The 23189-nt window shown below is 32.4% G+C and overlaps 6 protein-coding genes and 3 non-coding genes across 20 annotated transcripts; 5 read left to right on the top strand and 4 right to left on the bottom strand.

The window, feature by feature from the left end:
- Window positions 1-35: 35 nt before the first annotated feature.
- Window positions 36-4415, top strand: LOC124448137 (EGF-like repeat and discoidin I-like domain-containing protein 3). Its single transcript, XM_046999148.1, has 6 exons — window positions 36-207; window positions 1658-1836; window positions 1977-2117; window positions 2193-2343; window positions 2414-2702; window positions 3194-4415. Exons 1-6 carry the CDS (start codon window positions 108-110, stop codon window positions 3216-3218), a joined length of 885 nt encoding a protein of 294 aa, XP_046855104.1. The 5' UTR covers window positions 36-107; the 3' UTR covers window positions 3219-4415.
- A 1022-nt stretch (window positions 4416-5437) lies between these two features.
- LOC124448136 (coagulation factor V-like) lies at window positions 5438-9720 on the top strand. 2 transcript variants are annotated; one of them, XM_046999145.1, is made up of 6 exons: window positions 5438-5668; window positions 7314-7492; window positions 7641-7781; window positions 7868-8018; window positions 8081-8438; window positions 8749-9720. In XM_046999145.1, exons 1-6 carry the CDS (start codon window positions 5566-5568, stop codon window positions 8771-8773), a joined length of 957 nt encoding a protein of 318 aa, XP_046855101.1. In that variant the 5' UTR covers window positions 5438-5565; the 3' UTR covers window positions 8774-9720. The 2 variants fall into 2 exon arrangements, with proteins under 2 accessions (XP_046855101.1, XP_046855102.1); XM_046999146.1 differs by lacking the exon at window positions 5438-5668 and adding an exon at window positions 6550-6670.
- Window positions 9721-10780: 1060 nt separating this feature from the next.
- On the top strand, window positions 10781-12193 carry LOC124449422. Its single transcript, XM_047000343.1, has one exon. The coding sequence runs from the start codon at window positions 10877-10879 to the stop codon at window positions 11270-11272; it is 396 nt and encodes a 131-aa protein (XP_046856299.1). The 5' UTR covers window positions 10781-10876; the 3' UTR covers window positions 11273-12193.
- Window positions 12194-12417: 224 nt separating this feature from the next.
- LOC124448293 (UNC93-like protein MFSD11) lies at window positions 12418-16175 on the top strand. 3 transcript variants are annotated; one of them, XM_046999300.1, is made up of 19 exons: window positions 12418-12620; window positions 12713-12767; window positions 12859-12874; window positions 12944-13051; window positions 13129-13229; window positions 13306-13402; window positions 13466-13530; window positions 13601-13701; window positions 14223-14260; window positions 14377-14423; window positions 14505-14570; window positions 14638-14682; window positions 14776-14853; window positions 14939-15110; window positions 15233-15296; window positions 15378-15449; window positions 15512-15580; window positions 15733-15824; window positions 16083-16175. In XM_046999300.1, exons 1-18 carry the CDS (start codon window positions 12531-12533, stop codon window positions 15814-15816), a joined length of 1368 nt encoding a protein of 455 aa, XP_046855256.1. In that variant the 5' UTR covers window positions 12418-12530; the 3' UTR covers window positions 15817-15824; window positions 16083-16175. The 3 variants fall into 3 exon arrangements, with proteins under 3 accessions (XP_046855256.1, XP_046855255.1, XP_046855254.1); XM_046999298.1 differs by lacking the exon at window positions 16083-16175 and adding an exon at window positions 15852-16078 and having other exon boundaries at window positions 12419-12620; window positions 15733-15807; XM_046999299.1 differs by lacking the exon at window positions 16083-16175 and having other exon boundaries at window positions 15733-16078.
- On the bottom strand, window positions 15857-22862 carry LOC124449293 (mitochondrial cardiolipin hydrolase-like). Its single transcript, XM_047000228.1, is given in 5 exon segments — window positions 15857-16812; window positions 21193-21226; window positions 21769-21825; window positions 22346-22379; window positions 22805-22862. Coding segments are annotated over 5 exon segments (927 nt in total). The 3' UTR covers window positions 15857-16068.
- LOC124448292 (ATP-sensitive inward rectifier potassium channel 11-like) lies at window positions 16613-21028 on the top strand. Of its 9 annotated transcripts, XM_046999294.1 has the most exons (5): window positions 17869-18054; window positions 18306-18516; window positions 18606-18750; window positions 18820-18926; window positions 19252-21028. In XM_046999294.1, the coding sequence occupies exon 5, from the start codon at window positions 19257-19259 to the stop codon at window positions 20634-20636; it is 1380 nt and encodes a 459-aa protein (XP_046855250.1). In that variant the 5' UTR covers window positions 17869-18054; window positions 18306-18516; window positions 18606-18750; window positions 18820-18926; window positions 19252-19256; the 3' UTR covers window positions 20637-21028. The 9 variants fall into 9 exon arrangements, with proteins under 9 accessions (XP_046855247.1, XP_046855250.1, XP_046855253.1 ...); XM_046999291.1 differs by lacking the exon at window positions 17869-18054 and adding an exon at window positions 16613-16968 and having other exon boundaries at window positions 18820-21028; XM_046999295.1 differs by lacking the exon at window positions 18820-18926 and having other exon boundaries at window positions 17870-18054.
- Window positions 21065-21155, bottom strand: LOC124450170. Its single transcript, XR_006949891.1, has one exon. It is a non-coding gene; the product is annotated as a small nucleolar SNORD12/SNORD106 (small nucleolar RNA).
- LOC124450171 lies at window positions 21290-21378 on the bottom strand. Its single transcript, XR_006949892.1, has one exon. It is a non-coding gene; the product is annotated as a small nucleolar SNORD12/SNORD106 (small nucleolar RNA).
- LOC124450168 lies at window positions 21517-21612 on the bottom strand. Its single transcript, XR_006949889.1, has one exon. It is a non-coding gene; the product is annotated as a small nucleolar RNA SNORD14 (small nucleolar RNA).
- Window positions 22863-23189: the final 327 nt, after the last annotated feature.

Below are 23189 nucleotides of genomic sequence, written 5' to 3'. Positions count from 1 at the left end.
ACTAAATTTCAACATTTAAAATACATTAATATAAACACAAATTTCAACTTACCTTTTCGTATTCATTTTATCCTCAACTAGACAAAACATTTGCTTCCTTTTTGAAAATGGCGAATTTGCAGCGATTTTGGATAATTACTTTTTTGTCGGGCCTTGTTAAACAACAGATCGTGGCCGTCGATTTGGAGAAAACAAAGTCTTCAAATGGTGAGTTTTAATACGCAATCTCATGTCGAGCATTGTGATATTTTATCTCTTATGTTATTTATCATTGAACTTTCTTGAAGATGTTGCTTCATGTTGTAGAATTTTGTTCAGTTCACGAAATCCTTTTAAAAAGTACATTTTAGAAACGATACGATTTTATTCAACACTTATTACGCAGAGAAATGGAGCTATTGCGTATGGATATTTATGCTTGATTACAATCGTGCAGAAAAACCATTGAAATAAATATATAGATATACTTATACAGCTCCAATGATTATAACTTTTCGAACTTGAAAAAAACCTATTGCGATTTCGGTAACTAAAAAAGCTTTAAGGAGAACTACTAGTATAAGCATTGTCCTATTGTCGAGGTTTCTCATATAGAGGGATGTTAAAAAATAGCTTATTTAACTTTAAGTTTAGTGGGTAGGTTTTTAGATTTTTAAAAATATCTTAGAGACTGCATGTGCTACATACAATGCATTAAAAAAACTATTATGATGAACTTATGATTTATCTAAAGGATATCATATGATTTGGTAGGGAACTGCCTCTTTCATAACTTTCTTTTTTCAATTTCATGCAGTATTTTTCATTGTGTTTCATTCTATCTGATAAAACCTTCTCAATTATCTTATCTAACATACTTTATGAAGCAACAAGAAAACCTTTGTGTTGGATCTTTAAAACAGTAGAAATCAACGAATGTAATTATTTTTAATGTTTTGATCAAGAATTTTCTTGCATTGTAGAAGTAAAAGCTGGCTTGTCTCTGCCTGCATTCAAGCATTTCAACACTGTTAATTAAATAGTATTGTTTCTGCTTTCAACTTGTGGTACAACATATGACAAACTGTGGACTAGCATATGCCACTTAGCCATGTAGAAAAAGTGATGATCATTTTCACTTTTTGTTGATTTATTAAAAGCTATTTTACACTTTTATCAAGATAATGAAGAGTTTTCTTAAATTAAGTAGTTACTATATGGTAATTGTGTATTTTATGTACTCATTTTTGTACAAAACAAGACTGATCTCATAATGACCTTGTCATCTAAGGCCATAACTTTTCTCTTCATAAAAAATTTACTGGTGAAAAAACCATTTTTTATCGTATCTTATGTTTATCCTTATGTCCTGCAAACATTTAGCCATTTTTCTCATGTTTGACAAGCAATTGGAATGATTATTGTCTAACACTGATGCTTTAAACTTTTTGAAATATTTTGGTCATGAAAATTTCCCCATCCCAAAAACGGTTTCAATGGGTTAGCAAATGTCAGAAAGTTTGAGAAGCATTGCAATTTACAAATGTTTCTAGGTTATAGGAGTGTCTAATCTATTTTCATCGTCTTCTTTCTCTTCCTTCGTTCATAATCATTTTATAGAAATTGTAGCCTTGTTTGTATGAGCTATGGATATTTAATTGTTTATGTGAATTTATAGACTGCAACCTTCCACTTGGTGTTGGTGACGGACGGATTGCAGACAGTCAGTTAACTTCACCTTCCTTTGTATCAACTTTATACATCTCAAAAGATGATATTTACGTAAATGCCAAGGCAAAGTATGGTCGACTTAATGATAAATATGCTTTCTGTGGCGGACGTTTCTCATATTTACAGGTCAGTTTCTCGCCAATCCATTTATTAAGAGATCAGTTTTTGATCATTTCTTTAATATCACAAGATTTATCTACAAATGTTGCTGCATTGATGAACTAATTTGAAAATCATATAATCATCAAAATATTATTTCTTTATAGGTCAATCTTGGTCAGGTTGTTTATATGACGGCTGTTGCTACACAAGGTCTTGATGATTGGGCACCAAGTTATGTCGAAACTTACCATCTTCGTTTCAGTTTAAATGGTCAAGATTGGTTCAACTATAGCACTCCAAATAAGGTAGGAGTATTCACAGTTTAATAACTGAACATAATTTGTGTGTTAAAGATCATGTTTCATTTGTTCTTTATCAAGGTTTGGCGAGGAAATATCAACGGTCGTGTCATAAAACGAAATGATTTGATATTTTCAATACAGACTCAATATTTACGTATTTATCCTCTACGTTATAATTATGAAAGATGTCTTCGTGTGGAAGTCTATGGCTGCAAGTCAAGTGATCCTGGTATGAATAAATTGATGATGTCTTCTGTTGTTGCCAAAATCAAACATTTTTAAAAATGTTTCAATTTTAGGTCAGTTAGAAAGTACTTCAACAACTCCTCGCCTGACGACCTCGGTTTATGATGTAAAGGTCAGCCCAGTGAAAACTGCTCCAGCTGATGATGAAAAGTTGGCCACTGTGAAAGTATTATCTGTTGTCAACCATGGAAATTCTACAGTCCCTAATAAAATTGTTGATCGTGCAAATGTTGCATTGATGTTGGAATTTTCTATTGGATGTTTTGTGTTGGTCAACTTAACTATTCTTGTTTTCATGTTGTCCAAGTGTAAAACTGTGAAAAATGCAGGCGCAAGTTACAGGTACTAAAAGTTATTGATTATTTTTGTGCTCTTTTGTATTGAAATAACGTTTATTTTATGGAAGAAATTTGAATTCCCAAAAGTGACGAATGACAAAATCTATTTATATCATTTTGAAGAGCACTCCCCCCCCAAAAAAAAGACGGGGTTTTCTAACGTTTTGTGACCGACTTTCGTAGCGTATTTATTTCATGTAGAAGCACAAAATTTTAGACGGACCAACAAGCTACACGGTGTCAAAACACTTACACCCTCCCCTCCCCCCTCCCCGATGTGTGTTCCTGTTCATTTTGTTTATTGCCAAGAAAATCAAGTATTATATAATGAGTAGCTACGTCAATGTAATAATAATATTGTGTCTTTGAATATTTGAACAGTAACCATATGATTCAGTGTTGACTAACGTCAACAGATTTTTTTTCAGTTGGGAAAATGTGAATTGAATTGCAAGTTTTGGCTAAGGAAATTTAAGTAACTTTTCTTTCTTTCAGAATTGTCAAGAAAGAACTCGTCTGATAACTGCATCATCTCAAGATTTTAAGGCCAGTTTTTGTTGTAAAATGTTTAAATGTCCTCCACAAACTATTTTGAAATTTTGGGATTTTTGATTCAGTGACAGAGTGAGTTTTAAAGAACAACTAGATGCTGTAGTTTACTTAAATAATTATACGTTTTTCACATGCATACTTATGTAGTTTGAGATATTTCCTAAAAACTGGTGACTTTAACGAAATTTTTTCTTACTGCCAACATCACTAACATGTAAATTGTCTAGGGTAAGAACCTACTGCTCACTAAGTCGTCATGACACACAGATAACACTCAAACATTTCATATTTCTTGTTAAAGAAATACTAGTTTTCAGGAAATGTCTCGTCTTTGTGCTTTAGACAATATATATTTAATTATTTGTGTTTTAGAAACATGCGATGTAAATATAACGATATTCAGTGTTTATTTTGTACAGAACTTCAGTGTAGGTTTGTGCTTGTGAGCCGGCTATACATCGCACAGCAGCAGCTTAAGTAAGATAATTAATGACACATTATTGGGTACACAGCCCCAGAGTGAGTTTGTACATATTTGAAGAATTATTTATTTTGATTGTACCCATGCATGGAACTTTAGCATTGCGCAAAAATCAATGCTACAATTATGTCGACACGGAAAAATAATACCAGTTAAATATTATCAATTTCAAAAAGTTTTTTAGTCTTCAGTAATTGAGAAGAGAACTATTTCAAAACATTCTATACCAGTGCAAGGGCTCCATTCATCAATATAATTTTTACAATCCTAGACAAGTTTTTCAGCCTTTCGAAAATATTTTAGCTTCCCTTCGGCCAAACATAAATCTAGTGGAATTGCAGAGTTTCATACTGAATGTTTAAAGTCCTTATGATTCTTTCTTTGAATCTAAATCTTACCTTCGTTTCTTAACGCTTTGATTTATGTCACTTCCCTTGGTAGTTCTCCATAAAACTACATAAAAATCCATCTATGGTCAATGTCATGAAAGAAATGTTGTTAATATTCAAAACTGTTCTCAATTACTGAAGGCCAAAAGACGAAGAGTATTTATACACAATGCCAGAGTGTGTTTGTATTGTCTCTGCCACCGTCCATCTTAAAGATTTGGTGTTAGGATAGTTTAAATGTTTATTAATGTTAAAACTTTTTGTTGTATTTTGTGTTTATAAACTGGCTAGTTAAGAAATATATTTTTGAAAAAAACTCCAGAGTCCTGACTAATATTCTTTTTTTTTTGTTTTCATTTTATTCTTTGGACCAACCGTCATTCGTGTTTTACTTCATGTAAATCATTGATTGAAGACTACAGTCTTACTACTCCCTGGCGTCCCCCTTATTCGCTCAATTTTTATGCAGTAAACATTTCGTGGATTCTTCAATTAGTTATATTTGAGCAACTAGCTCACATTTAGCGCAAACAGTGAGTTTTTGTCTCGCGTGGCAAAAATTATCAAACATGTTTGATATGCGAGAAAAGGTTGCATAAGCCATAAAACTCAGTAAAATTCATCTACACAAAGCGAGTTATCGTCTGCGCTCACTTTGAGTTCAGCTGATAGCTCTCGTGTGTTGCAGGCTTTTCACGTTAGTTAATTTTACAAGCAATTCAAAAAAAAAGAAAGCAGACGATGACCCTGGTTGATACGTATTTGTAGAAACTAGAAAGAACAAAAATGCATACCACAAAGAGAGGAGGTATTACAATTATGAAAATTTTACCATCGAAACGAAGTCTGACCACACAACAAGGACAGAAATAGATATAATTTTAACTCTCGAATCTTAGATTCAAATGCCATATTCGTTTGAGAGATTTTTGTTCCATCAATATTGTTGTTGAAAAAAATTAAGTCATTTTTTTAGAGGGTTATTTACGATTAGGGTACTTTCGTGTTTACGAGACGTGGCAGGAAGTTAAAATTTTATGTAACTGCATAAAACATGTAAATTTTAACATTCTTCCTCAGTATAACAGCAAAATTATGTAACTTTTTTTCAAGAAAATATCGTCGATTTGTTCTTGAATAATCAACACTGTAAAAGTAATATACGCAGTTTTTTAAAGACTTTCAGAAATTAATTTTTCTCTGAAACGGTAAATTTTCTCTGTCCTTCAGTTCAAAAGTTTAAGTCAAAATGATCCTCATGACCCATTTATATACCAAATTAACCACCCACGTTCTCACTTGCATATTATGCAATATGCAAATGATGAAACACGCCGTGTAGTATTTGATCTTTAGGTTTAAAATAATACAGATCACCTAGTCCTCGTTTCTTTTCACTTTTGCTTTGTATACTAACAGACGAAAAGTCTGTTTTCTTTTTAAAAATGACAACTTTGCCGATCTTTTGGTTAGTTCCTTTGTTGTTTATCCACGTTGAAAAGCAACAGATCATGGCCGTCGCTTTGAACAAATCAAACTCGTTAAATGGTGAGTTTTAATCCATAATCTCATGTCGATCTTTGTTATATTTCTTCTCCTGTATTATGTATCGTTCAACTTCCTTGAAGGTATTGCTTCAGGCTGTAGAATTTTGTTCAGTTCATGAAATATCTTTGAAAGTAGTAAAACCGTAGTATTGAGTTCAATGCTTACTGTACACTGCAATGGAGTGATAATGGCGGTTTTATTTTTATTCTCGTTTGCATTCGAGCATTATAACTTCTTGAACCAGAAAAAAGCAAACTTTTGGAGTTTCGGAGAGTGAAAAATGACTACTGATGTATTTTAGCTCTGTAACTAATTTTTTGTTACATAACTGCAATATATAGTGATTTTTCTAACGTGAGATTATAGTTGACTCTATTATTTGTCACGACAAAACAAAACAAGTTTAAAATTATCAGTGTAATGAATGTAATTAATATGTTGGAATTCTGTTGACTTATTTCTGCCCCTTATGACACTGTCATGTGGTTTAACTTTTATTATTTCACAATTTTGGTGAACTACAAATCTACAAGCATTGTCATGGATAAACATGTTGAAATAGTATTTATGATGAACTTATGATTTCACTGCAGGAACTCACATGAGAGGCCGACTCTTTCGTAACTTTCATTTCTGAACTTCTTTTGATATTTTTGATACTTTGTTTCATAAGGATTAATGCATGAAAATTTTTTAATTTCCTTCCATAATACCTAATGAAACAAAAAGCAAACCAATTTGCCAGATCTTGCTATTAGTCATTTCAACACTGTTCAATTATCATGTGGCCTTTAAACCTTTGGTTCAACATATGACAAAATGTTTACTCGTAAATCTATCAATATGAGATGAATCCAATGCTCAATATTTTCAGAAGGTGTTGATGCATAAAGCACCCATTTTCAACTAGTGTCAAGATGATGAAGATTTTTTACAAATTAAGTTACTCTATACATTCTTTGGTAATTGTGTATTTAACTGCTGTGGAAAGATCATTATTTAGTATGATTATTGCTACCTATAGTAAAAAAACACATTATGACCTTTTTGAGCCATGTTAAAACCTAACTATATGTTTACCACGTTCCAACATTGGCAATGAATATTTATAAAAGAGATTTTAATACGTGTCGCGATGTCAAACAATGTTTTGTTTAGTTATATACCTCATACTTGTTGTAACTTCCTTTAGTCAGTAGAAAATCACTCATGTTTGAAAAAACCATGATTCATCGCATGGATAAACATCGCGCAGACTAAGCGTTCTTTTCCTATTTTTTTTTTCAATTTGCCAAGCTGTGTAAATCATTAATACCTAACACTGATATCTTTTATTAAAGCTTCAAACATTTTCGTCGTGCTAATTTTGGTTTCCAAACACTATTTTCAAGGGCTTGCAAACGTCAGAGAATTTGGGCAAACGTCCAAACACTATTATCAAGGGTTTGCAAACGTCAGATAATTTGGGCAAACGTCCAAACACTATTATCAAGGGTTTGCAAACGTCAGAGAATTTGGGCAAACGTCGCGTTTCTTTTCTACTTTCATCGTCTTGTTTCATTTCTTTCATATTCATTATGTAGAAATTATAGCCTCGTCTGTATGTATGAATTATAGATAGTTAATTGCTTATGTAAATTTATAGAGTGTAACCATCCACTTGGCGTTGGTGATAGACAGATTGCAGACAGTCAGTTAACGTCACCTTCCTTTGTATCAACTTTATACATCGCAAAAGACGATGTTTATATAAATGCCAAGCCAAACTATGGTCGACTGAATGGTAAATATGCTTTCTGTGGAGGACGTCTCTCATATTTACAGGTCAGTTTCTCGTCAATCCACTTATTAAGAGATCAGTTTCTTTCAGGACTTTCTTTTTTGATCACAAGATTAATCTAAAATTGTCCTACATTCATTATCTATTATCCACTATTGAAGATCATTTCATGAGGATATTGTTTATTTATAGGTCAATCTTAGTTACGTTGTAAACGTGACAGCAGTTGCTACACAAGGTCTTGACGATTGGGTACCAAGTTATGTTAAAACTTACCATCTTCGTTTCAGTTTAAATGGTCAAGATTGGTTCAACTATAGCACTCCAAATAAGGTAGGAGTATTCACAGTTTAATAACTGAACATAATAACTGAACAATTTGTTTGTTAACGATCATGTTTCATTTATTCTTTATCAAGGTTTGGCGAGGAAATATCAACGGTCGTGGCATAAAACGAAACAATTTCAACTCTTCTATACAGACTCAATATTTACGTTTTTATCCTCGACGTTATAATTATAAAAGATGTCTTCGTGTGGAAGTCTATGGCTGCAAGTCAAGTGATCCAGGTATGAATAAACTGATGGTTGCTTTAAAATCAAACACAATTTTAAAAATGTTTCAATTTTAGGTCAGTCAGAAAGCACTTCAACAACTACTCCCCTGACGACCTCAGTTACTGATAAGAAAGTCACTTCTGTGGAAACTGATGTAACAACTCCAATGAATGATGCAAAGGTTGATGTAACAACTCCAAAGAATGATGCAAAGGTTACTCCTATGAAAGCGAAAGATCTTTCTGTTACGAGTCAATGGAAAGATATTGTGACTACGGAGGCTCCCGTTCTACCTTATGATGTGGATCACAGCAAAAATAATGCATTGTTATTGGGAATTTGTATTGGAGGTGTTACATTAATTACACTGACGATCATTGTTTTCATGTTGCTCAAATTTAAAAAAGCCGAAAATAGGGACGCCGATAACAGGTACCAGTAGTCATTGATTATTTTAGTGCTCATTTGTGTTGAAATAACGTTTATTTTATGGAAGAGACGAGAATTTCTCTAAGTTATGCAATGAGAAAATCATTAGAAAATCAATGATTTTTTTGCATATCGCTAAGGAAAATCATTGATTTTCTAAACTGACTACTTCATGTTTTAATAAAATTGTGTCTTTCCACATTTCAACAATTACGTTTTTATTCAGTTGACTGACGTCAGCACAATCCTTTTCGAATTGCAAAATTCGAATGTAACCCAAAGTTTGACTTGGCAAATGATTTTATTTCTTTAGATTGGTCAAGAAAGAATTCGTCTGACATCTGCATCATCTCAAGATTTTAAGGCCAGTTTTAGTTGTAAAATATTTAAATGTCCTCCACAAACCCCTTTGAAATTTTGGGATGATTGATTCAGTGTCACAGTGTATTAAAGAACAACGAGATGCAGTAGTTTACTTTAACAATTTATTTTTTTTGAAAAATTTCCTGAAAATTGGTGACTTTAACGGAATTTTTTCTTACTACTAACATCACTAACATATAAATTTTCTATTGTTTGAACCTACTGTTCAATTAATCTTATTAAAGTTCTAATCATACATTTCAAATTTCCAGTTAAAGAAGTACTAATTTTCAGGAAATGTCTCATAAATTTGCTTTAGGGAATATATTTTTTCAATTCTTCGTTTAAAAAACACGCGATGTATATATAACGATATTCAGTGTTTATTTTGTGCAGAACTTCAGTGTAGGTTTGTGCTTGTGAGCCGGCTATACATCGCTCAGCAGCAGCTTAAATTAGAAAATGAATGACTCATTTTTGGGTACACAGCTCCAGAGTGAGTTTGTACATATTTGAAAAATTATTTATTTTGATTGTACCCATGCATGGAACTTCAGCATTGCGCAAAAATGATTTGAAATGGGAAAAAATGTTTTGTAGAATATCGTTGCTACAAATTATGTGCTCACGAGAAAATACTATAAGTTAAATATAATGAATTTCAAAGGCAATTCAAAAAGTTTTTTAGTCTTCAGTAATTGAGAAGAGAAGTATTGAATGATTTCAAAGCATTTAAAATCTAAACCTTATCGTGGTTTCATAACGCTTATTATTATGTCACTTCCTTAGTAGTTCTCCATAAAACTACATAAAAATCAATCTATGATTGATGTCATGAAAGAAATGTTGTTAATATTCAAAACTGTTCTCAATTACTGAAGGCCAAAAGACGAAGAGTATTTATACACAATGCCAGAGTGTGTTTGTATTGTCTCTGCCACCGTCCATCTTAAAGATTTGGTGTTAGGATAGTTTAACTGTTTAATGTTTGTTTTTGTTAAAATATTTTTGTTGTATTTTGTGTTTATAAACTGGCATGTTGAAAAATATATTTGTGAAAAAAAACTCCAGAGTCCAGACTAATATTCTTTTTTTTTTCGTTTTTATATGATATGTTGGACCAACTTTCCGTGTTAGCGATAAAAAGTGTATTTAGGCTTTACATCATTAACTGTAGACCGCTGACACATTGTTGACACATCTGTAATAGCATCTGTCCTATTATACCTATGTGTAATAGTCACAGACTCACAGTAGGCCACGGTTTTATTACCCACCGGCGTTTTTTCCCTCTTTCGTTGGTTCACTTACAAATACTTCATAACACCTTGGTCAGTTAAGTATTCAGAATTTTGGATTTGTAAGTACTTCTTGTTCGTTAGAAAATATTGTTTAAAAGAAGATATAGTTAAGCTCGTTTTGAATTCAAACAAAAATCGCGCAAGTTTTTCCGAGGTGAAAGAGAAGATGAAAGCGTCAACCATAACATCAATGTGCTGGCATCACTGCGCATGCTCTGACCTGACCCCGTCAGGCTGGTCTAAATTTACAAAAACTAGTATTTTTCAATTTATCAGTGCGAGTGTTTCTAAAGAAAAACCTCTCTATATCATCTCGTTTGCTTATGTATCGAAAAGAAAGACATGAAATAAAAAGAATTTAAAAAAAGGGAGATATGTTCGTCGTAATCATGAGAACAATTTTTAGTATGATTATCTTGAAGTTCTCCGTTCCAATTAATTATTCCATTATTAAATAATTTTATTATTAAATCTTTTGTCGTGTAGATGAACTGTTTTATCAACTTAACTTCATGTTACTATAAAAAAAGTTGAAATACGTGATCATTTCTTCACGACATGCTGAATGAAAGACTAACTAACCACCAGTCAAACGTGCCACCAGCTGAACAAATTAAACTGATCAATCAGAAAAAAGTGTTTGACGTAATGTTGTTTTTGTCATTTATTGTTTGACATTGATAAGCGTCAGTTTGTCACGAACATTCGTGTTTCACCTTAACAACGCTACAACCTCAAATGGTGAGTGAATAGTGGTGAAATATTACAAAATAAAAAATGAAGAAGTCAGCGTCACCACCAGTACTTGTTGGAACGCTTGCTGAGCCATTTTATGCTATCTCGTTTGGGATTCTTGTGGCTTTGTTCTCCGTGAAAATTGTCAGTTTATTTACACCATATTACTTTGGATACGTTGCTTTGACAGTCATTTCTGTTGAAGGTTTACTATGGAGCTTTAATAAACCTCCTCAGGAATATGAAGAGTTTAAACCAGCAGAACGCGAAAGAATGGCAGAAACACAAAACAGTCTTGCAATACCAGAAGACGCCGTGCCAAAGAAGCGTCAAAGTCCTTCTGGAGCTGGAAAAACAGAGAAAGTTGTTAAGGAATCTAGATTTCGACGTCGGCATAAGAAAAATGCTTCTGAGTCTCCTGTAGAATCGCCTCCATGATACTTTTATTAAAATGCATGAAATGCATCAAAGCATAAAAACGTAGAGACTTGAGAATTTAACATAAAATATTAATAACTTTACGTCTTTGTGGATATGGTTTTTTTACGAACATTTTAAATTATTTATAACACTGGAACATCAAATAAACTCGATTAGATTGAGATTGGTGTTTTTCCTTCGAAAATTGGTTAGTTCAATTCCTAAACCTTATCTATCTTAGCTTTTATCTAAAAGATTACGGACTTCCAGGACACGATTTAAGATTAAAATAAATGACACAGTGCCGCGAAACGAAGATTTCAATAAAATTTAATGAGATAAAATCAAAAATCTCTGCGTGTGAGCGATTTCTCTTCATTCAGGAATGCTCTGTGTGTGTGTGCGTATTTATAAACATTAACTGTTCAATTTTACCTCTTTTTCAATCCTTTTTTACGATGCCAGCGAACAATTTATTTGTCAGAAAAACATAAATATAAGGAGTTATGAGGAATTAATCAGGAAGATAGGAGTTGTTGCTGGTAAAAAAGTGTGATAAATGCCAGGTCGTAGACGTAGCGAATGTATTTATTTTAGTTATTTAAAAACTTGGGAAAATCGATTTTGATTTTATTTTACAGATCTAGAATGTAGAACGGCGTTAGTAGAACTAAAATTTAGCAATTGTAAGTATAATTTTAAGAAATAAGAAAATGTGAATGTTCAATAAACATCCCTATACTGCATTTGCTGAAATGATTAGGATATAAGCTGTAGGATATTAGCATTTATTACCATATACATAAGATATATATGTTGTTATAATGATTATATATAAAACATAATACTAAGTACTATGAGACTTTAGTATGACTTCTTAGATCACCTTCACACATGCTTGCTTTTTCGTTGATTCGTTTAATAAATTTATACGCTGCCGAATCGTTTCTGTAGTACGTTTTCATTTAATATGCTCCAATTTTCATATATGGTGGATAAAAAGTTGGTAGACCATAGTTTTAAACCAAGAAAGACAACAATATTTTCAATGTGTTGCTCTCTAACATATATGAGCAATTAAGGTGGGGCTTCCCCTACTGAGCTTCTCTTACTACCATTGGCTGCTGCTGATGGCGGGCGGCCACCCTATTTTCAGGCGATTTATTAGAAAAAGTGAAGAAACTGGAAGAAACTCGTTTACTCGAAGGAGTTTTACCAAATTTGTTTATTTTGGAAGTTAGAAATCAGATTTATCGAAGAAGCAAAGCTTTGAGAGATGGCTGATGTTCGTGATTATAATGTCCTTATTCTAAGTTTATCATTTATGTTTATTTTTACGGCGTTTCAAACAACTACAATCATTGAGGTAAAAGTTATTTGCAAAAATACACAATGTCATTTCTTTACTTTAAGTCATTACACACACACAATGTCATTTCTTGTTCTTTAACTTTTCAGGAAAGTATATTGAAAAGTGCAAAAAATGAAAGTCACCATCCCAGTTCTTTCAAAGGTTTGATAAACACTTAATGTTTAGCGTTGTTCAAAAGATTTCTTTAAATGTTCTCAAAATTACAAATAAACATTTCTATTTTCTGTTTTAGCGAGTGGATATACCAGGTATCGAATGTGTCAGGTCAATGTTGATATTTCCAATACATTTTATTGATTTGTCTTTTTCTTTCTCAGTTTGTGTATTATCTACGCAAGTTTTTCTCTTTTTAACTGGATTGCACCTCCAGTAATTTCCATGATTGGATCAAAGTTTTCAATGATGTTGGGAGGATTTTGTTATTTGTATGTGAAGTTGTCAACTACTGTCTGTCATATATAAAAAATATGGTTTTAATGTTTATTGTTTATGGTTTTTTTAGGTTTTTCATTTTCAGTTTGTATTTTGTATCAAAGTATGTAAAGTGTGATTTGTCTGGTCTACTTTATGCAGCTTCAGTTGTTGTTGGTTTTGGCGCTGCGGGTAAATTTATAGTAATGTAATTTACATTATATTGCATATTGATTATTAAATCTTGGTTCATTAAAATTATTTATAGTAATTTGGACAGCCCAAGGAAGCTACCTTACTTTAAACTCTACAGACGAGACAATGGGTAGAAATAGTGGTATATTTTGGGCATTTTTCCAATGCAGGTATTAGATTATTCATGTTAAATGCAATGTAAATTTTCTCATTATCATTTTATTTTTTTCTAGTTTCCTCATTGGGAGTATGATTGTATATTTTTGTTTTAAACCCGAAAATGGATCAACTCTTATCAGTAAGAAATTAAAGTTGAGATACGAAATCACAAATTTTCCCATTCATTGCTGTCACAATATTTTTTGAAGGTCTTCATCAAAGATCAATTGTCCTTTTAATATTTATTGCTCTGTCAGCTTTTGGAACATTGTTTTTCCTATTGCTAAGGAAACAGAAATCGTCAACAGAGGTATGAATTTTCTACTCGCTTCTGACAATCATTGCCATTTTGACATAGATGTGGGACTTGTTGCAATTTTTGGTACTTTTACTAAATTAAAGGTTACAGATGAACAATTACACTTAGATCATAGATGATCTAGCACATTTTTAAAAATTGTGGTTCTTTTGTGCTTTCATTGGTGAGATTTTACAAGTTATACCAAAACAAAAATTAACATTTGATATCATTTGCTTATGTCTTTTGACTTGATATTTTTTATCATCTATCGCCAGCACATTCAAAAAAGTATAAATTTTTTATTTATTGCTTTTAAAAACAAGCACTACATGTCAGAGTTAGTAGTTCCATGTGAAATAATACTGTTTACTTTACAGAATACAGATTACAATTGTATTGTAAAATGTACTCTGTATTTTGAAAAAAAATTCATGTGATGCCCTACAATATTCACTGTAAGAATTGTTAATTGTTAGAAATTTCTTGTTCTATTCCTGATTCATAGTAAACAACTTATTAAACTCATTTAGAGTGATCGTCAGGAGATACTTGTGGTTAACACAAGAGAGTGAGTCGATCTGAGTATCATTTAAATCAATTTATGCTTTTTATAAGACAGTGGGATCATTTGGCATGTTTATAAGCTTAGGACAGAGTACCAGTTATGTTTATGTTCATTTTTAGTTCTGGTACAAGAACAGAAAAGAAAGGAAATCCTAAAAAGACATTTGGTTAATTTAACTGTTCTTTACCTGTTTGTTATATTTATCATTTACAAGTGGATTGATGCATGTAAATTTTTTTTTCTTTAGTAAATTCACTCAAGCTGTTTATTACTAGACCTATGTTTTTTCTCAATGTTGTGTTCATTTATACTGGTAAACATTTCTACTTTTGCATTTATTTCATGCAAACATCATGTAAGTACCTCTTACTTTACAACAGGTCTTGAGTTGACATTCTACAGTGGTGTTTATGGCACAAGCATAGGTTTGTTTCTTTCTTTCTTTCTTTGTGATGTTTTTTTATTATGGTGTCATGAACTAACTCATTTCATAAGTAAAAACTTTTGCCATGTTGAAGGAAACACACTTCATTTCTCTGAATCCAAGAGATTAATTGGTCTTTGTGGTGTTTTCATAGGAGTTGGTGAAATTCTTGGTAATGTTTACGTTTGCCAAGAAATTCATTTGTGAATATTTTCAAATATTATATTCTTTCGCACATTTTTTTTTATTTAATAAAGGTGGTGGAATATTTGGTATATTTGGTAAGCGTATCTCAGCCAAAGGTAGAGATTCGGCGGTATTTCTTGGTTTGATTGTCCATTATGTGGCATTCTTTCTTATTTTACTTAACTTACCTGATGAATCTCCCAATGGAAGCAGTCACAGAATGGGATATCTAATCCAGCCAAGGTAGCTGTACTCGAGTTTAATATTTTGATATTTTAGCTTGGTTTTCCATGAATAAAATTTGAAGCATTATTTGGGACATTTACCTGGTTTATACTGATATCTTGTCACCTTACATTTCCCAGTGTTTATATTGCAATGTTCTGTGCATTTCTTCTTGGTTTTGGAGACAGTTGCTTTAACACACAGGTACTAACTGTGGATTCAATTTAGGTTTTCTTTATTTCACATTGAATGCACAATAAGTTTTAATGTTTGTTATTTCAACAGATTTATTCGTTGCTGGGAAACTTTTATTCAGATGATAGTGCGTCTGCCTTTGCCATTTTTAAATTTTCTCAGGTAATTCATATTCTCATCATTGTCATGTTTATGTAAACATTGAAGCATTGTTTTGTGTTTAGTCTGTGGCTGCTGCTGTTGGGTTTTTTTACAGTAGTTATTTAGGCCTAAAGTTTCAACTGTATATTCTGGTAAGTTGAAATTGTGTAAGAAGTATTTATTTTTTTATAAATAAAGTGGTGCAAATGCTGTTTAAATTGAATAATAAAGCTACAAACTTTTCGGAGTTTTGAGAGATGCAAACTGAGGTAACTTAAAATTGGCAAATTTTATTATTATTTAGATGATCACTGGTTTTCTTGCTACAATATCCTTTTTTGTTGTTGAAAAGATGACAAGATCAAGACCACGATATCAGGCATTTTAAGTTGAATAGTGCGTAAAAATATTAAATCAAATAAGTCAAATTCAAATGAAAATGTTTATTTATAAAAATTTCATATCAACCTTGTGATTTATTACTTAAAATAGAGACAATAGTAAACTTTTCTAACTTAACAATGACATGTCTTTTGTTTGTAATTTTCATTTGCAAGTTACATTTCTCATATTTTATATTGTACGTAGCTAGGATCTGACAATATAATTTATATATATACATATATCTCAATAAACAAAGCTATCTCTTATTAGGTGTATAAAGCTGCCAAAGTTTTTCGAACTCTTTGCAATAAGGACGAACAATGTCTGGATTATTTGTTAATAAAACATTTTCTTTGTTACCAACTACAGCCTGTCTTGTCCAGTTAAAAGAACCACTAATTAATATTTTATCATCCACAATTACAAACTTATGGTGCATGTGATAAGATGTAGTATCGTATCTAACTTTTATTCCTTTGCCTTGAAACCTTTCAATTTGTGAGCCCGTTAATGCTTCATTTTCCTCATTGGTGATGACTCTAATGGTTTTTCCTGTTTTATGAAGTTGCATTGCAACATTCGCGAGCTCATGACATGATATCGTGAAAACACAGATATCCAAGGATGTCTGTGTGCTGTACAAGACCTCAAGAAGACTTCCCAAAGACGTCTTATAATGAGCATAACGACATTTAACCAAATGACAACCTCTGGGAGAAAAAAAGTCACGACATATCAAACGACTGTCTGGAAAGAATAAGACTTTATGAAAAATTTCGAGAGAAACGCTCGATTGCCTTGACGACGACCAAGCCATATAGCATGCTTTAATGCAACTACAGAACACAGATAAAGTCTGTAGCACGACACTTGATGTCCAAGCATATAAAAACATTTCCCCAACGGCCGCCATCTTGAATTTTGAAACAACGCGCGCAACCGCGGGAAAATAGAATTCTTCACCATCACCATTGAACGAAGTATCACTGATGACCATCAGCTATTCAGTAACCATCATTAACGTCAACCTTTCAGCAATCAACCAAGAGCTTTCATTTTTCACAAATGCGAAATGTTCCGGTCTAGTATTAATGAACTTATCTGTTTTCTGTGGATGGAAAATCAAGATTGCTTTGCTATGATTTAACTAGGGAAGGTATGTGCGTTTGAATGTATTGTCCGACCCAAATCTGTGTAAATTTCGCGATCATTTTTTATTATGTGTACCTCGCGTTATACATCATGCTCAAGGCAATAAATAAAGTTATCAGTTAGAGTTAAATCGAACTAGCATTTGTCATCAACGGCGACATAAATAATGGCCCACCGTCTCAGGGTGGAAAAATTATCTAAGTTTGAAGTTTATAAAATGCTCTTGTCTAAAAATGGCGATGGTAATTAAAATGAGAAGCTTTATTAAATGTCGTAAATCAATAACTAAAGTAAACAGATCTAGACTGCTAGTCACATATGTGATAAAATTCATTTGTCACTTTCTGATAGTTGATCGTGTTTGTTTAAGAATGCTACAGCGACACAAATTTTCTTTCCGTAGTGCCTTAATCAACGACACAGACAGACCTGTAAAATTTTGAAAACTAAGTTTTATGGTTAGAGGATAAGGCATGCCTACTTTGATCGCCAGAAAATTATTTTGTGTTTTTTAAGCACATAAGTGAAGAAATCGTGCTCAAGATATCTGAAATAATGCAGTTGAAACATACCTTGCTACTCTGGTTCAAATTATCAAAAACCTCACCCGGCCTGGACTTTTTCAACATATAGACTTGATGGACAAGTCTCCCCCTCCCTCCCTTTCATCGTTTTCCTGGGCAACTTTGCTCTATTTCCCTTACAAGCTGTTAGTAATATTCGTGGCACTGTGAAGAACATCTTGTTCTGCTTTTAAAATTTAATCATTGCAAATTAGCCCTGTTTGATGAGTGTACTGCACCATTGATCAAACCTTAAATTGTGAGAACGAATTTGTCCATTATAGTAAATTGAATAATTTAAATAGAAGATTTCATTATATCGTTATTGTTTACTATTGTTAAACATCATTGTGTTATTAAGACTAATAATCGTAAAATATCTTTGAAATTCAACACGTCTACGCTGGCATTCTTGGCGAGTTAACAAAAAGGAAAGCTGTCAAAGATAACTGTCTGGTAGATAGCTTGCTTTGATTTATCTACAGCAAAAGGAACTTGTTATAGAGGCAAAAAATGATGAGCTGAAGGTATTTATACATGTCTGTTGCTTTTTACTGGCTATAAATTATGGTTATTCGCTTTTATAATTTCGTACTATGCTGTCTAAAGTGTTAAATTAACGACAGCTATGAAGGTCGGCTGAAAATTGAACAACAAAAAAATTTCTATTTTCAATTAATCTCCGACGTCCGTTACTACTTATTGTCGTATCAATTAAAATGAAAACGTGAATGATTGATGATGAAAGTTATTTGAACTTTTGAAATACATTCCGTAGCAACCAAGAACCCAACAGACAAACAGACAAAGGAAACTTTTCATTAATTCAAAACATTCACTTTGAATATTTAATGTGTTTGTATGCCTGAAAAATATACCGCAGTGAAAGACTGTTTGGGTGTGTGTATCTTTGGCATTATGCACCATGAAAGGTGTTCTTGAGGTAGAAGTCAATCTGTTATCGAATACTTAAATCGTGATCTTATTTGGTAAGTGAGCCTAAATTTTTCATTTATCATGATCAACATATGATGAATTGTGCAGATAATTGAGGAAAAACATTTTTTGTCGTCATTAGTTTGATATAAATAGAAATAAGGAACTTCTGACTTGTGAAATGAATGTTCACTGTATGCAGTGGGTAAACGGAGAAAACTTTACATAGAAAGTTTTTACTTTACACAAAGAAAGCCATTTTGAAGCCTTGTTAAAGTTGATACTTGGTATGTTTATTGTTTATCGTATTTATTTCTTGTAAAGTACATCACTGTATTTTTTAACAAGCGACAAAGATTTTTAATTGCAGGTCTGTTTGTCTCAAGTGCATTTTGATTTCTTCACTTTGCAAAAGGCATCTTAAAAACATCAAGTGGATTTTTGTCGAAAACGTTAAACTTGGGTATATAGAAACGATTGAGGATTGTTTAATCTTAACAATTGTTTTGTTGGTTGTTGAAGATATATTTGAAATATTGAGCCAACACTGTTGGAATTATTATATTTATGCATCATTTTAACTTTTCCTTTTAACGTTAACTTTTATCATGTTAAGCCAAAATCGCTAACGAAATATTTTCATTTAATTGCAACTGTAGTTGCCCCATTAAAATGAAAATGAATTTAAAGACAATGATGTAGATAGAATGTTACTGAAGTTCAGTTTCGATTTTATTGTCGACAATTTATGTGTATAGAAATATTTATCGTCTTTCTTTTATTCGCAGGAAGAATGTCCACGAAAAAAAATATTGAAAAAGAAGAGGAAATGTCTGGTACAAATAATCTAGAAAACGACGATGTAAATGTCTCCAAAGAAAGATCAAAATCTTTAATAAGTGTTACTTTTAACCAACTAAAGGATCATATTATGAGCTCAAAGCCAAAAAAACGACGTCTTTTAGGAAAGAAAGGAACACTAAAAGTGAAGGCTTTGAACACTAAAGGTGGTCTGTATTTCTCTGATTTATTCACAACTTTAGTGGATGCTGATTGGAAATGGATTATGGCTTTTTTTGCGCTTTCCTACATAGTATCATGGTTATTGTTTGGTCTATTGTGGTTTGCTGTATTTAAGTCTAGAAAACCTGATGAATGCTTGATGGAAGTAAATTCATTTGCGAGTGCTTTGCTGTTCTCGATTGAAACCCAGACAACAATAGGTTATGGTGGCAGGTCAATAACACCAGTCTGTCCTGATGCTATCATTATTCTTATGATACAATCTTTAACTGGTCTCTTTATGTCTGCTGTACTACTTGGTTTAGTCTTCACTAAACTAGCCAGGCCAAGCAAGCGAGCAGATACACTACTTTTTACCAAAAATGCTGTTATCGCCCCCCGCGATGGTAAATTATGTATGATGTTTAGAGTAGGAGATATACGTGAATCGCGAATCCTCAACGCCGAAATCCGAGTTCAATTGTTTCGTACCCGAAGAACGGCCGAAGGACAAGACATTCCGTTTTATCAACAAGACCTTAAATGTGGGATAGATTGGAGTGATAAGGGATCAGGAAACAACAGTTTGTTTCTCGTATTACCGCTGACCATTGTTCACGTGATCGACGAAGAAAGTCCCTTCTACGAAATGGGTCCCAACGACTTCAACTCTATTGCAGACTTTGAAGTTGTCGCGATCTTGTCTGGGATGGTGGAGTCGACAAGCATGCTCGTTGAGGCGAGAACGTCTTACCTCGGAGACGAAATATTGTGGGCTCATGAATTTTCGGAGGTCTTGCACGAGGAAAGTTGGGATGCACAAAAAGGAAAGTATCTGGTAGACTTCTCTTCATTTGATGATACTGTACCTGTACAACATCCTCAACTGTCAGCAAAGGAATTTTATAAAAGACAAGATGAGGAAGTACATAAAGTGATCAAAGCTGCTCGTTCATCTAGCAGGAGGATTTTATCGCGGCACGATACAGAGAATACTTTGGCGAAGAGATATATGGATTTGTGGGTACGAAAATACACACTTATTCAAGAAGAAGGAAGACGAAAAAATTCTTATGAAAAAACCATTGAGACAACAAGTAGTTCCAGAACAGTGACTGGTGTCAGAACGTTAAAGGTAACTCCTCAATCTGGCAGCCAAAACCTTATATAATCATAAGGACAAAAGGAACAAATAATTGACATTATTTTCACATCTTTATTAACTTTTTTTTACAAATGTTTGTAGTTAGTTTGACTATAGGTTGTCCATATTTGAAGTTCTTTGCGAAGACATACGTCTAAAAGGAATTTTTAAATGATTACTTGAAAAAGTTGACTTGAAACAATACAAATGAAAATAGATTGCTATTGACATCAGATGTCAGAAGTTTTCCAGTTTTGGAATCATCACAATTTAATATGATGGGGGCAAACTTTTTGTCATCAATTGTCAACATAGAGCAGAAAAAAACTGTAAAACAAAGTCAAATATAATTTCTTTACCTTTAACTCAACAACTTCATTTGACAGTTGGCCATCTTAAAATAAACATGAACTTTTAGAGATTTGAATGTTCAATTAACATTATATAAACATCATAAAGGAACATCAGCACATTCTGGCTATTTATAATAAATATTTATCAGCAGAGTCGATATGACGGGGAAAAATAGTCATCATTTGTTCCATTTTTGCAAGAAAACATTGTAGATGAATACTAGTAGTACCTGAACATTGGTGATAATAAGTTCAGATGAATGTCTACAAACAAATACAGGAAAAATGAGCATACAAAACACTATGAAAAACAGACTTAATTTAATGGAAACAGCATCAGAAAGTTCTGGCTTTTAAAATGCATTTTTATCATCATGGTCGATATGACGGGGAAAAAATTGATCATCATATGCTACAAAATAGTTTAAATGAGATTACATAGAAAATTACCAACAAGTTTCTCCACAAAACATCTTAACTTTGAGCTAAAAAATGACAGAGTTGAACATAAATACTTGATTATCATGAATTAACAAAGATTATTGAAGTAAGTGTCAGTCAGACATCCAAGGAAGATTAATCCATCATTGAAATGACAAAGCATCACTTTGGTGGAAACTGCGAATATATGGGAATCATCATCATTCTGACTTTTACTTCATATTCAAACAACAAATATAAAAGATGCTCTACCTTCATTAGCGAACTGAAACGAAATGATGCCCTAAAACAGATTATTTCCATTAATAATAAGATAAAATGAAAAGACAACAAAAATCGACCAAAGAGTTCTCAGGCTGACGTACATCTCAGCATTGTTTACTAAGTCAGGGATAACTGCGATATAGTCTTCATCATTGATACTAATATGAAGTAACAGATTACATAACAACTGACCTTATGCAATCCAAGATTATGTTTGATGGCTCAGAACCTAGAAATGACAGTTCATTATATGATTAGGACAAATAATATATGCAAACATACTTTAAATAATGGAGTGAAGACTCAGTGTCAGAAAAGTTTTTAATGGATCATGGTGTTAAAAAAACACTCAGTTTAGAGGTGTCATATAAATCTTTCATCATTGTCAAAAATAACGCATGTGATACAGAATTATCTTTCATTTACCTTTCAAATTAAATTAACCATCAAAAATGGTTAAGCAAAGGGAGAAACTTGGTAAGGTCTAAATAGAATTATAAATATTATTAATACAACGAAACAACTAAACACAAACAATGAATTTTGTTTGATGCAGTATCAGACAGCCAAGGGTTGTGTCATCAAAATAATTCAGCGACTCTAGTCTACAATTTTTTCATCATATACTGCAACAACTAAAAGCAGGTTTTCAAACAAAGAAAAAACTAAAACTAAAACCTTATTTTTGTTTCCGTTGCCAATGAAGACGGTCCTGAAATACAAACACACACAATTTATAACCTAAACGAAATATTATTAACTTATTTGTGTCTTAACATTATTTAATTTGCGCAATTTACTCTCAGACAAATGCCTCGAGTTCAGCATTATAAATATTTCAGGCTCGTCATCAATGTCATCATGGAGTATTTGATTTGATCACATGGACGCAAGGAATACTAAACCGATATTTCAAACCGAAAAAAAACATGAAAAGTAGTTTGTCCTTTTTATATTAAAAAACGAATTTAAATTTCATCACAAACTGAAGGAGATGTTTTGAGTTAAGAAAAAAACGCTTATTATTTATTGACCACGTGTTCGAAGGACGTGACGCGTATATCATCTATCGTTGACGGTAAATTTCATCTTTAAAACGGTGATTAAATTTACATGAAATTTCAAGTTCGTACTCACTGGATAAAACTTTTATGTATCCAACGATTCTAACTTGTGAAATCATTTTTCTTCACATGCAAATCCACACTGCTTACGATGAATTATAATTTATCAAAAGAACGCTACCATGTGAAGAAAGTATTTTTATAAGAATTGGTCATGTGACATCCTACTGGTAACCAATCACAACAAATCACTACGCAAGAAGTTAATATCAATGATCTAGTTAGTACCCATTCTCCTAGATATCTGACTCAGCCAAATCTGAATAGTAATGAGAAATGTCTAAACACAAAGCTAGAACTCGACGTTATATGATTTATGGAAGACGCGTTGGTATTCTTCGAAAAGTGAGTTGTACATTCGTATAAGTTGCGCACGATTTAACCATGATTTATTAAAC

The sequence above is a fragment of the Xenia sp. Carnegie-2017 genome, unplaced genomic scaffold (assembly GCF_021976095.1).
Source record: "Xenia sp. Carnegie-2017 unplaced genomic scaffold, XeniaSp_v1 HiC_scaffold_23, whole genome shotgun sequence".
Taxonomy (NCBI): Eukaryota; Metazoa; Cnidaria; class Anthozoa; order Malacalcyonacea; family Xeniidae; genus Xenia; species Xenia sp. Carnegie-2017.
The sequence above is the reverse complement of the archived record's forward strand: the minus strand, read 5'-3'. Positions and strand labels throughout refer to the sequence as shown.

What these genes read in the sequence shown, in the direction of transcription:
- LOC124448293 (XM_046999298.1), top strand. Translation starts at nt 12,531, where the DNA reads ATGGCTGATGTTCGTGATTATAATGTCCTTATTCTAAGTTTATCATTT. An exon ending in ACAGTTGCTTTAACACACAG is followed by an intron (nt 15,297 to 15,377) that starts GTACTAACTGTG and finishes TTATTTCAACAG; the next exon opens with ATTTATTCGTTGCTGGGAAA. An exon ending in CCATTTTTAAATTTTCTCAG is followed by an intron (nt 15,450 to 15,511) that starts GTAATTCATATT and finishes TTTTGTGTTTAG; the next exon opens with TCTGTGGCTGCTGCTGTTGG.
- LOC124448292 (XM_046999291.1), top strand. Translation starts at nt 19,212, where the DNA reads ATGTGTATAGAAATATTTATCGTCTTTCTTTTATTCGCAGGAAGAATG.
- LOC124449422 (XM_047000343.1), top strand. Translation starts at nt 10,877, where the DNA reads ATGAAGAAGTCAGCGTCACCACCAGTACTTGTTGGAACGCTTGCTGAG.
- LOC124448137 (XM_046999148.1), top strand. Translation starts at nt 108, where the DNA reads ATGGCGAATTTGCAGCGATTTTGGATAATTACTTTTTTGTCGGGCCTT. An exon ending in GAAAACAAAGTCTTCAAATG is followed by an intron (nt 208 to 1,657) that starts GTGAGTTTTAAT and finishes GTGAATTTATAG; the next exon opens with ACTGCAACCTTCCACTTGGT. An exon ending in AATGCAGGCGCAAGTTACAG is followed by an intron (nt 2,703 to 3,193) that starts GTACTAAAAGTT and finishes TCTTTCTTTCAG; the next exon opens with AATTGTCAAGAAAGAACTCG.
- LOC124448136 (XM_046999145.1), top strand. Translation starts at nt 5,566, where the DNA reads ATGACAACTTTGCCGATCTTTTGGTTAGTTCCTTTGTTGTTTATCCAC. An exon ending in CAAATCAAACTCGTTAAATG is followed by an intron (nt 5,669 to 7,313) that starts GTGAGTTTTAAT and finishes GTAAATTTATAG; the next exon opens with AGTGTAACCATCCACTTGGC. An exon ending in GACGTCTCTCATATTTACAG is followed by an intron (nt 7,493 to 7,640) that starts GTCAGTTTCTCG and finishes GTTTATTTATAG; the next exon opens with GTCAATCTTAGTTACGTTGT.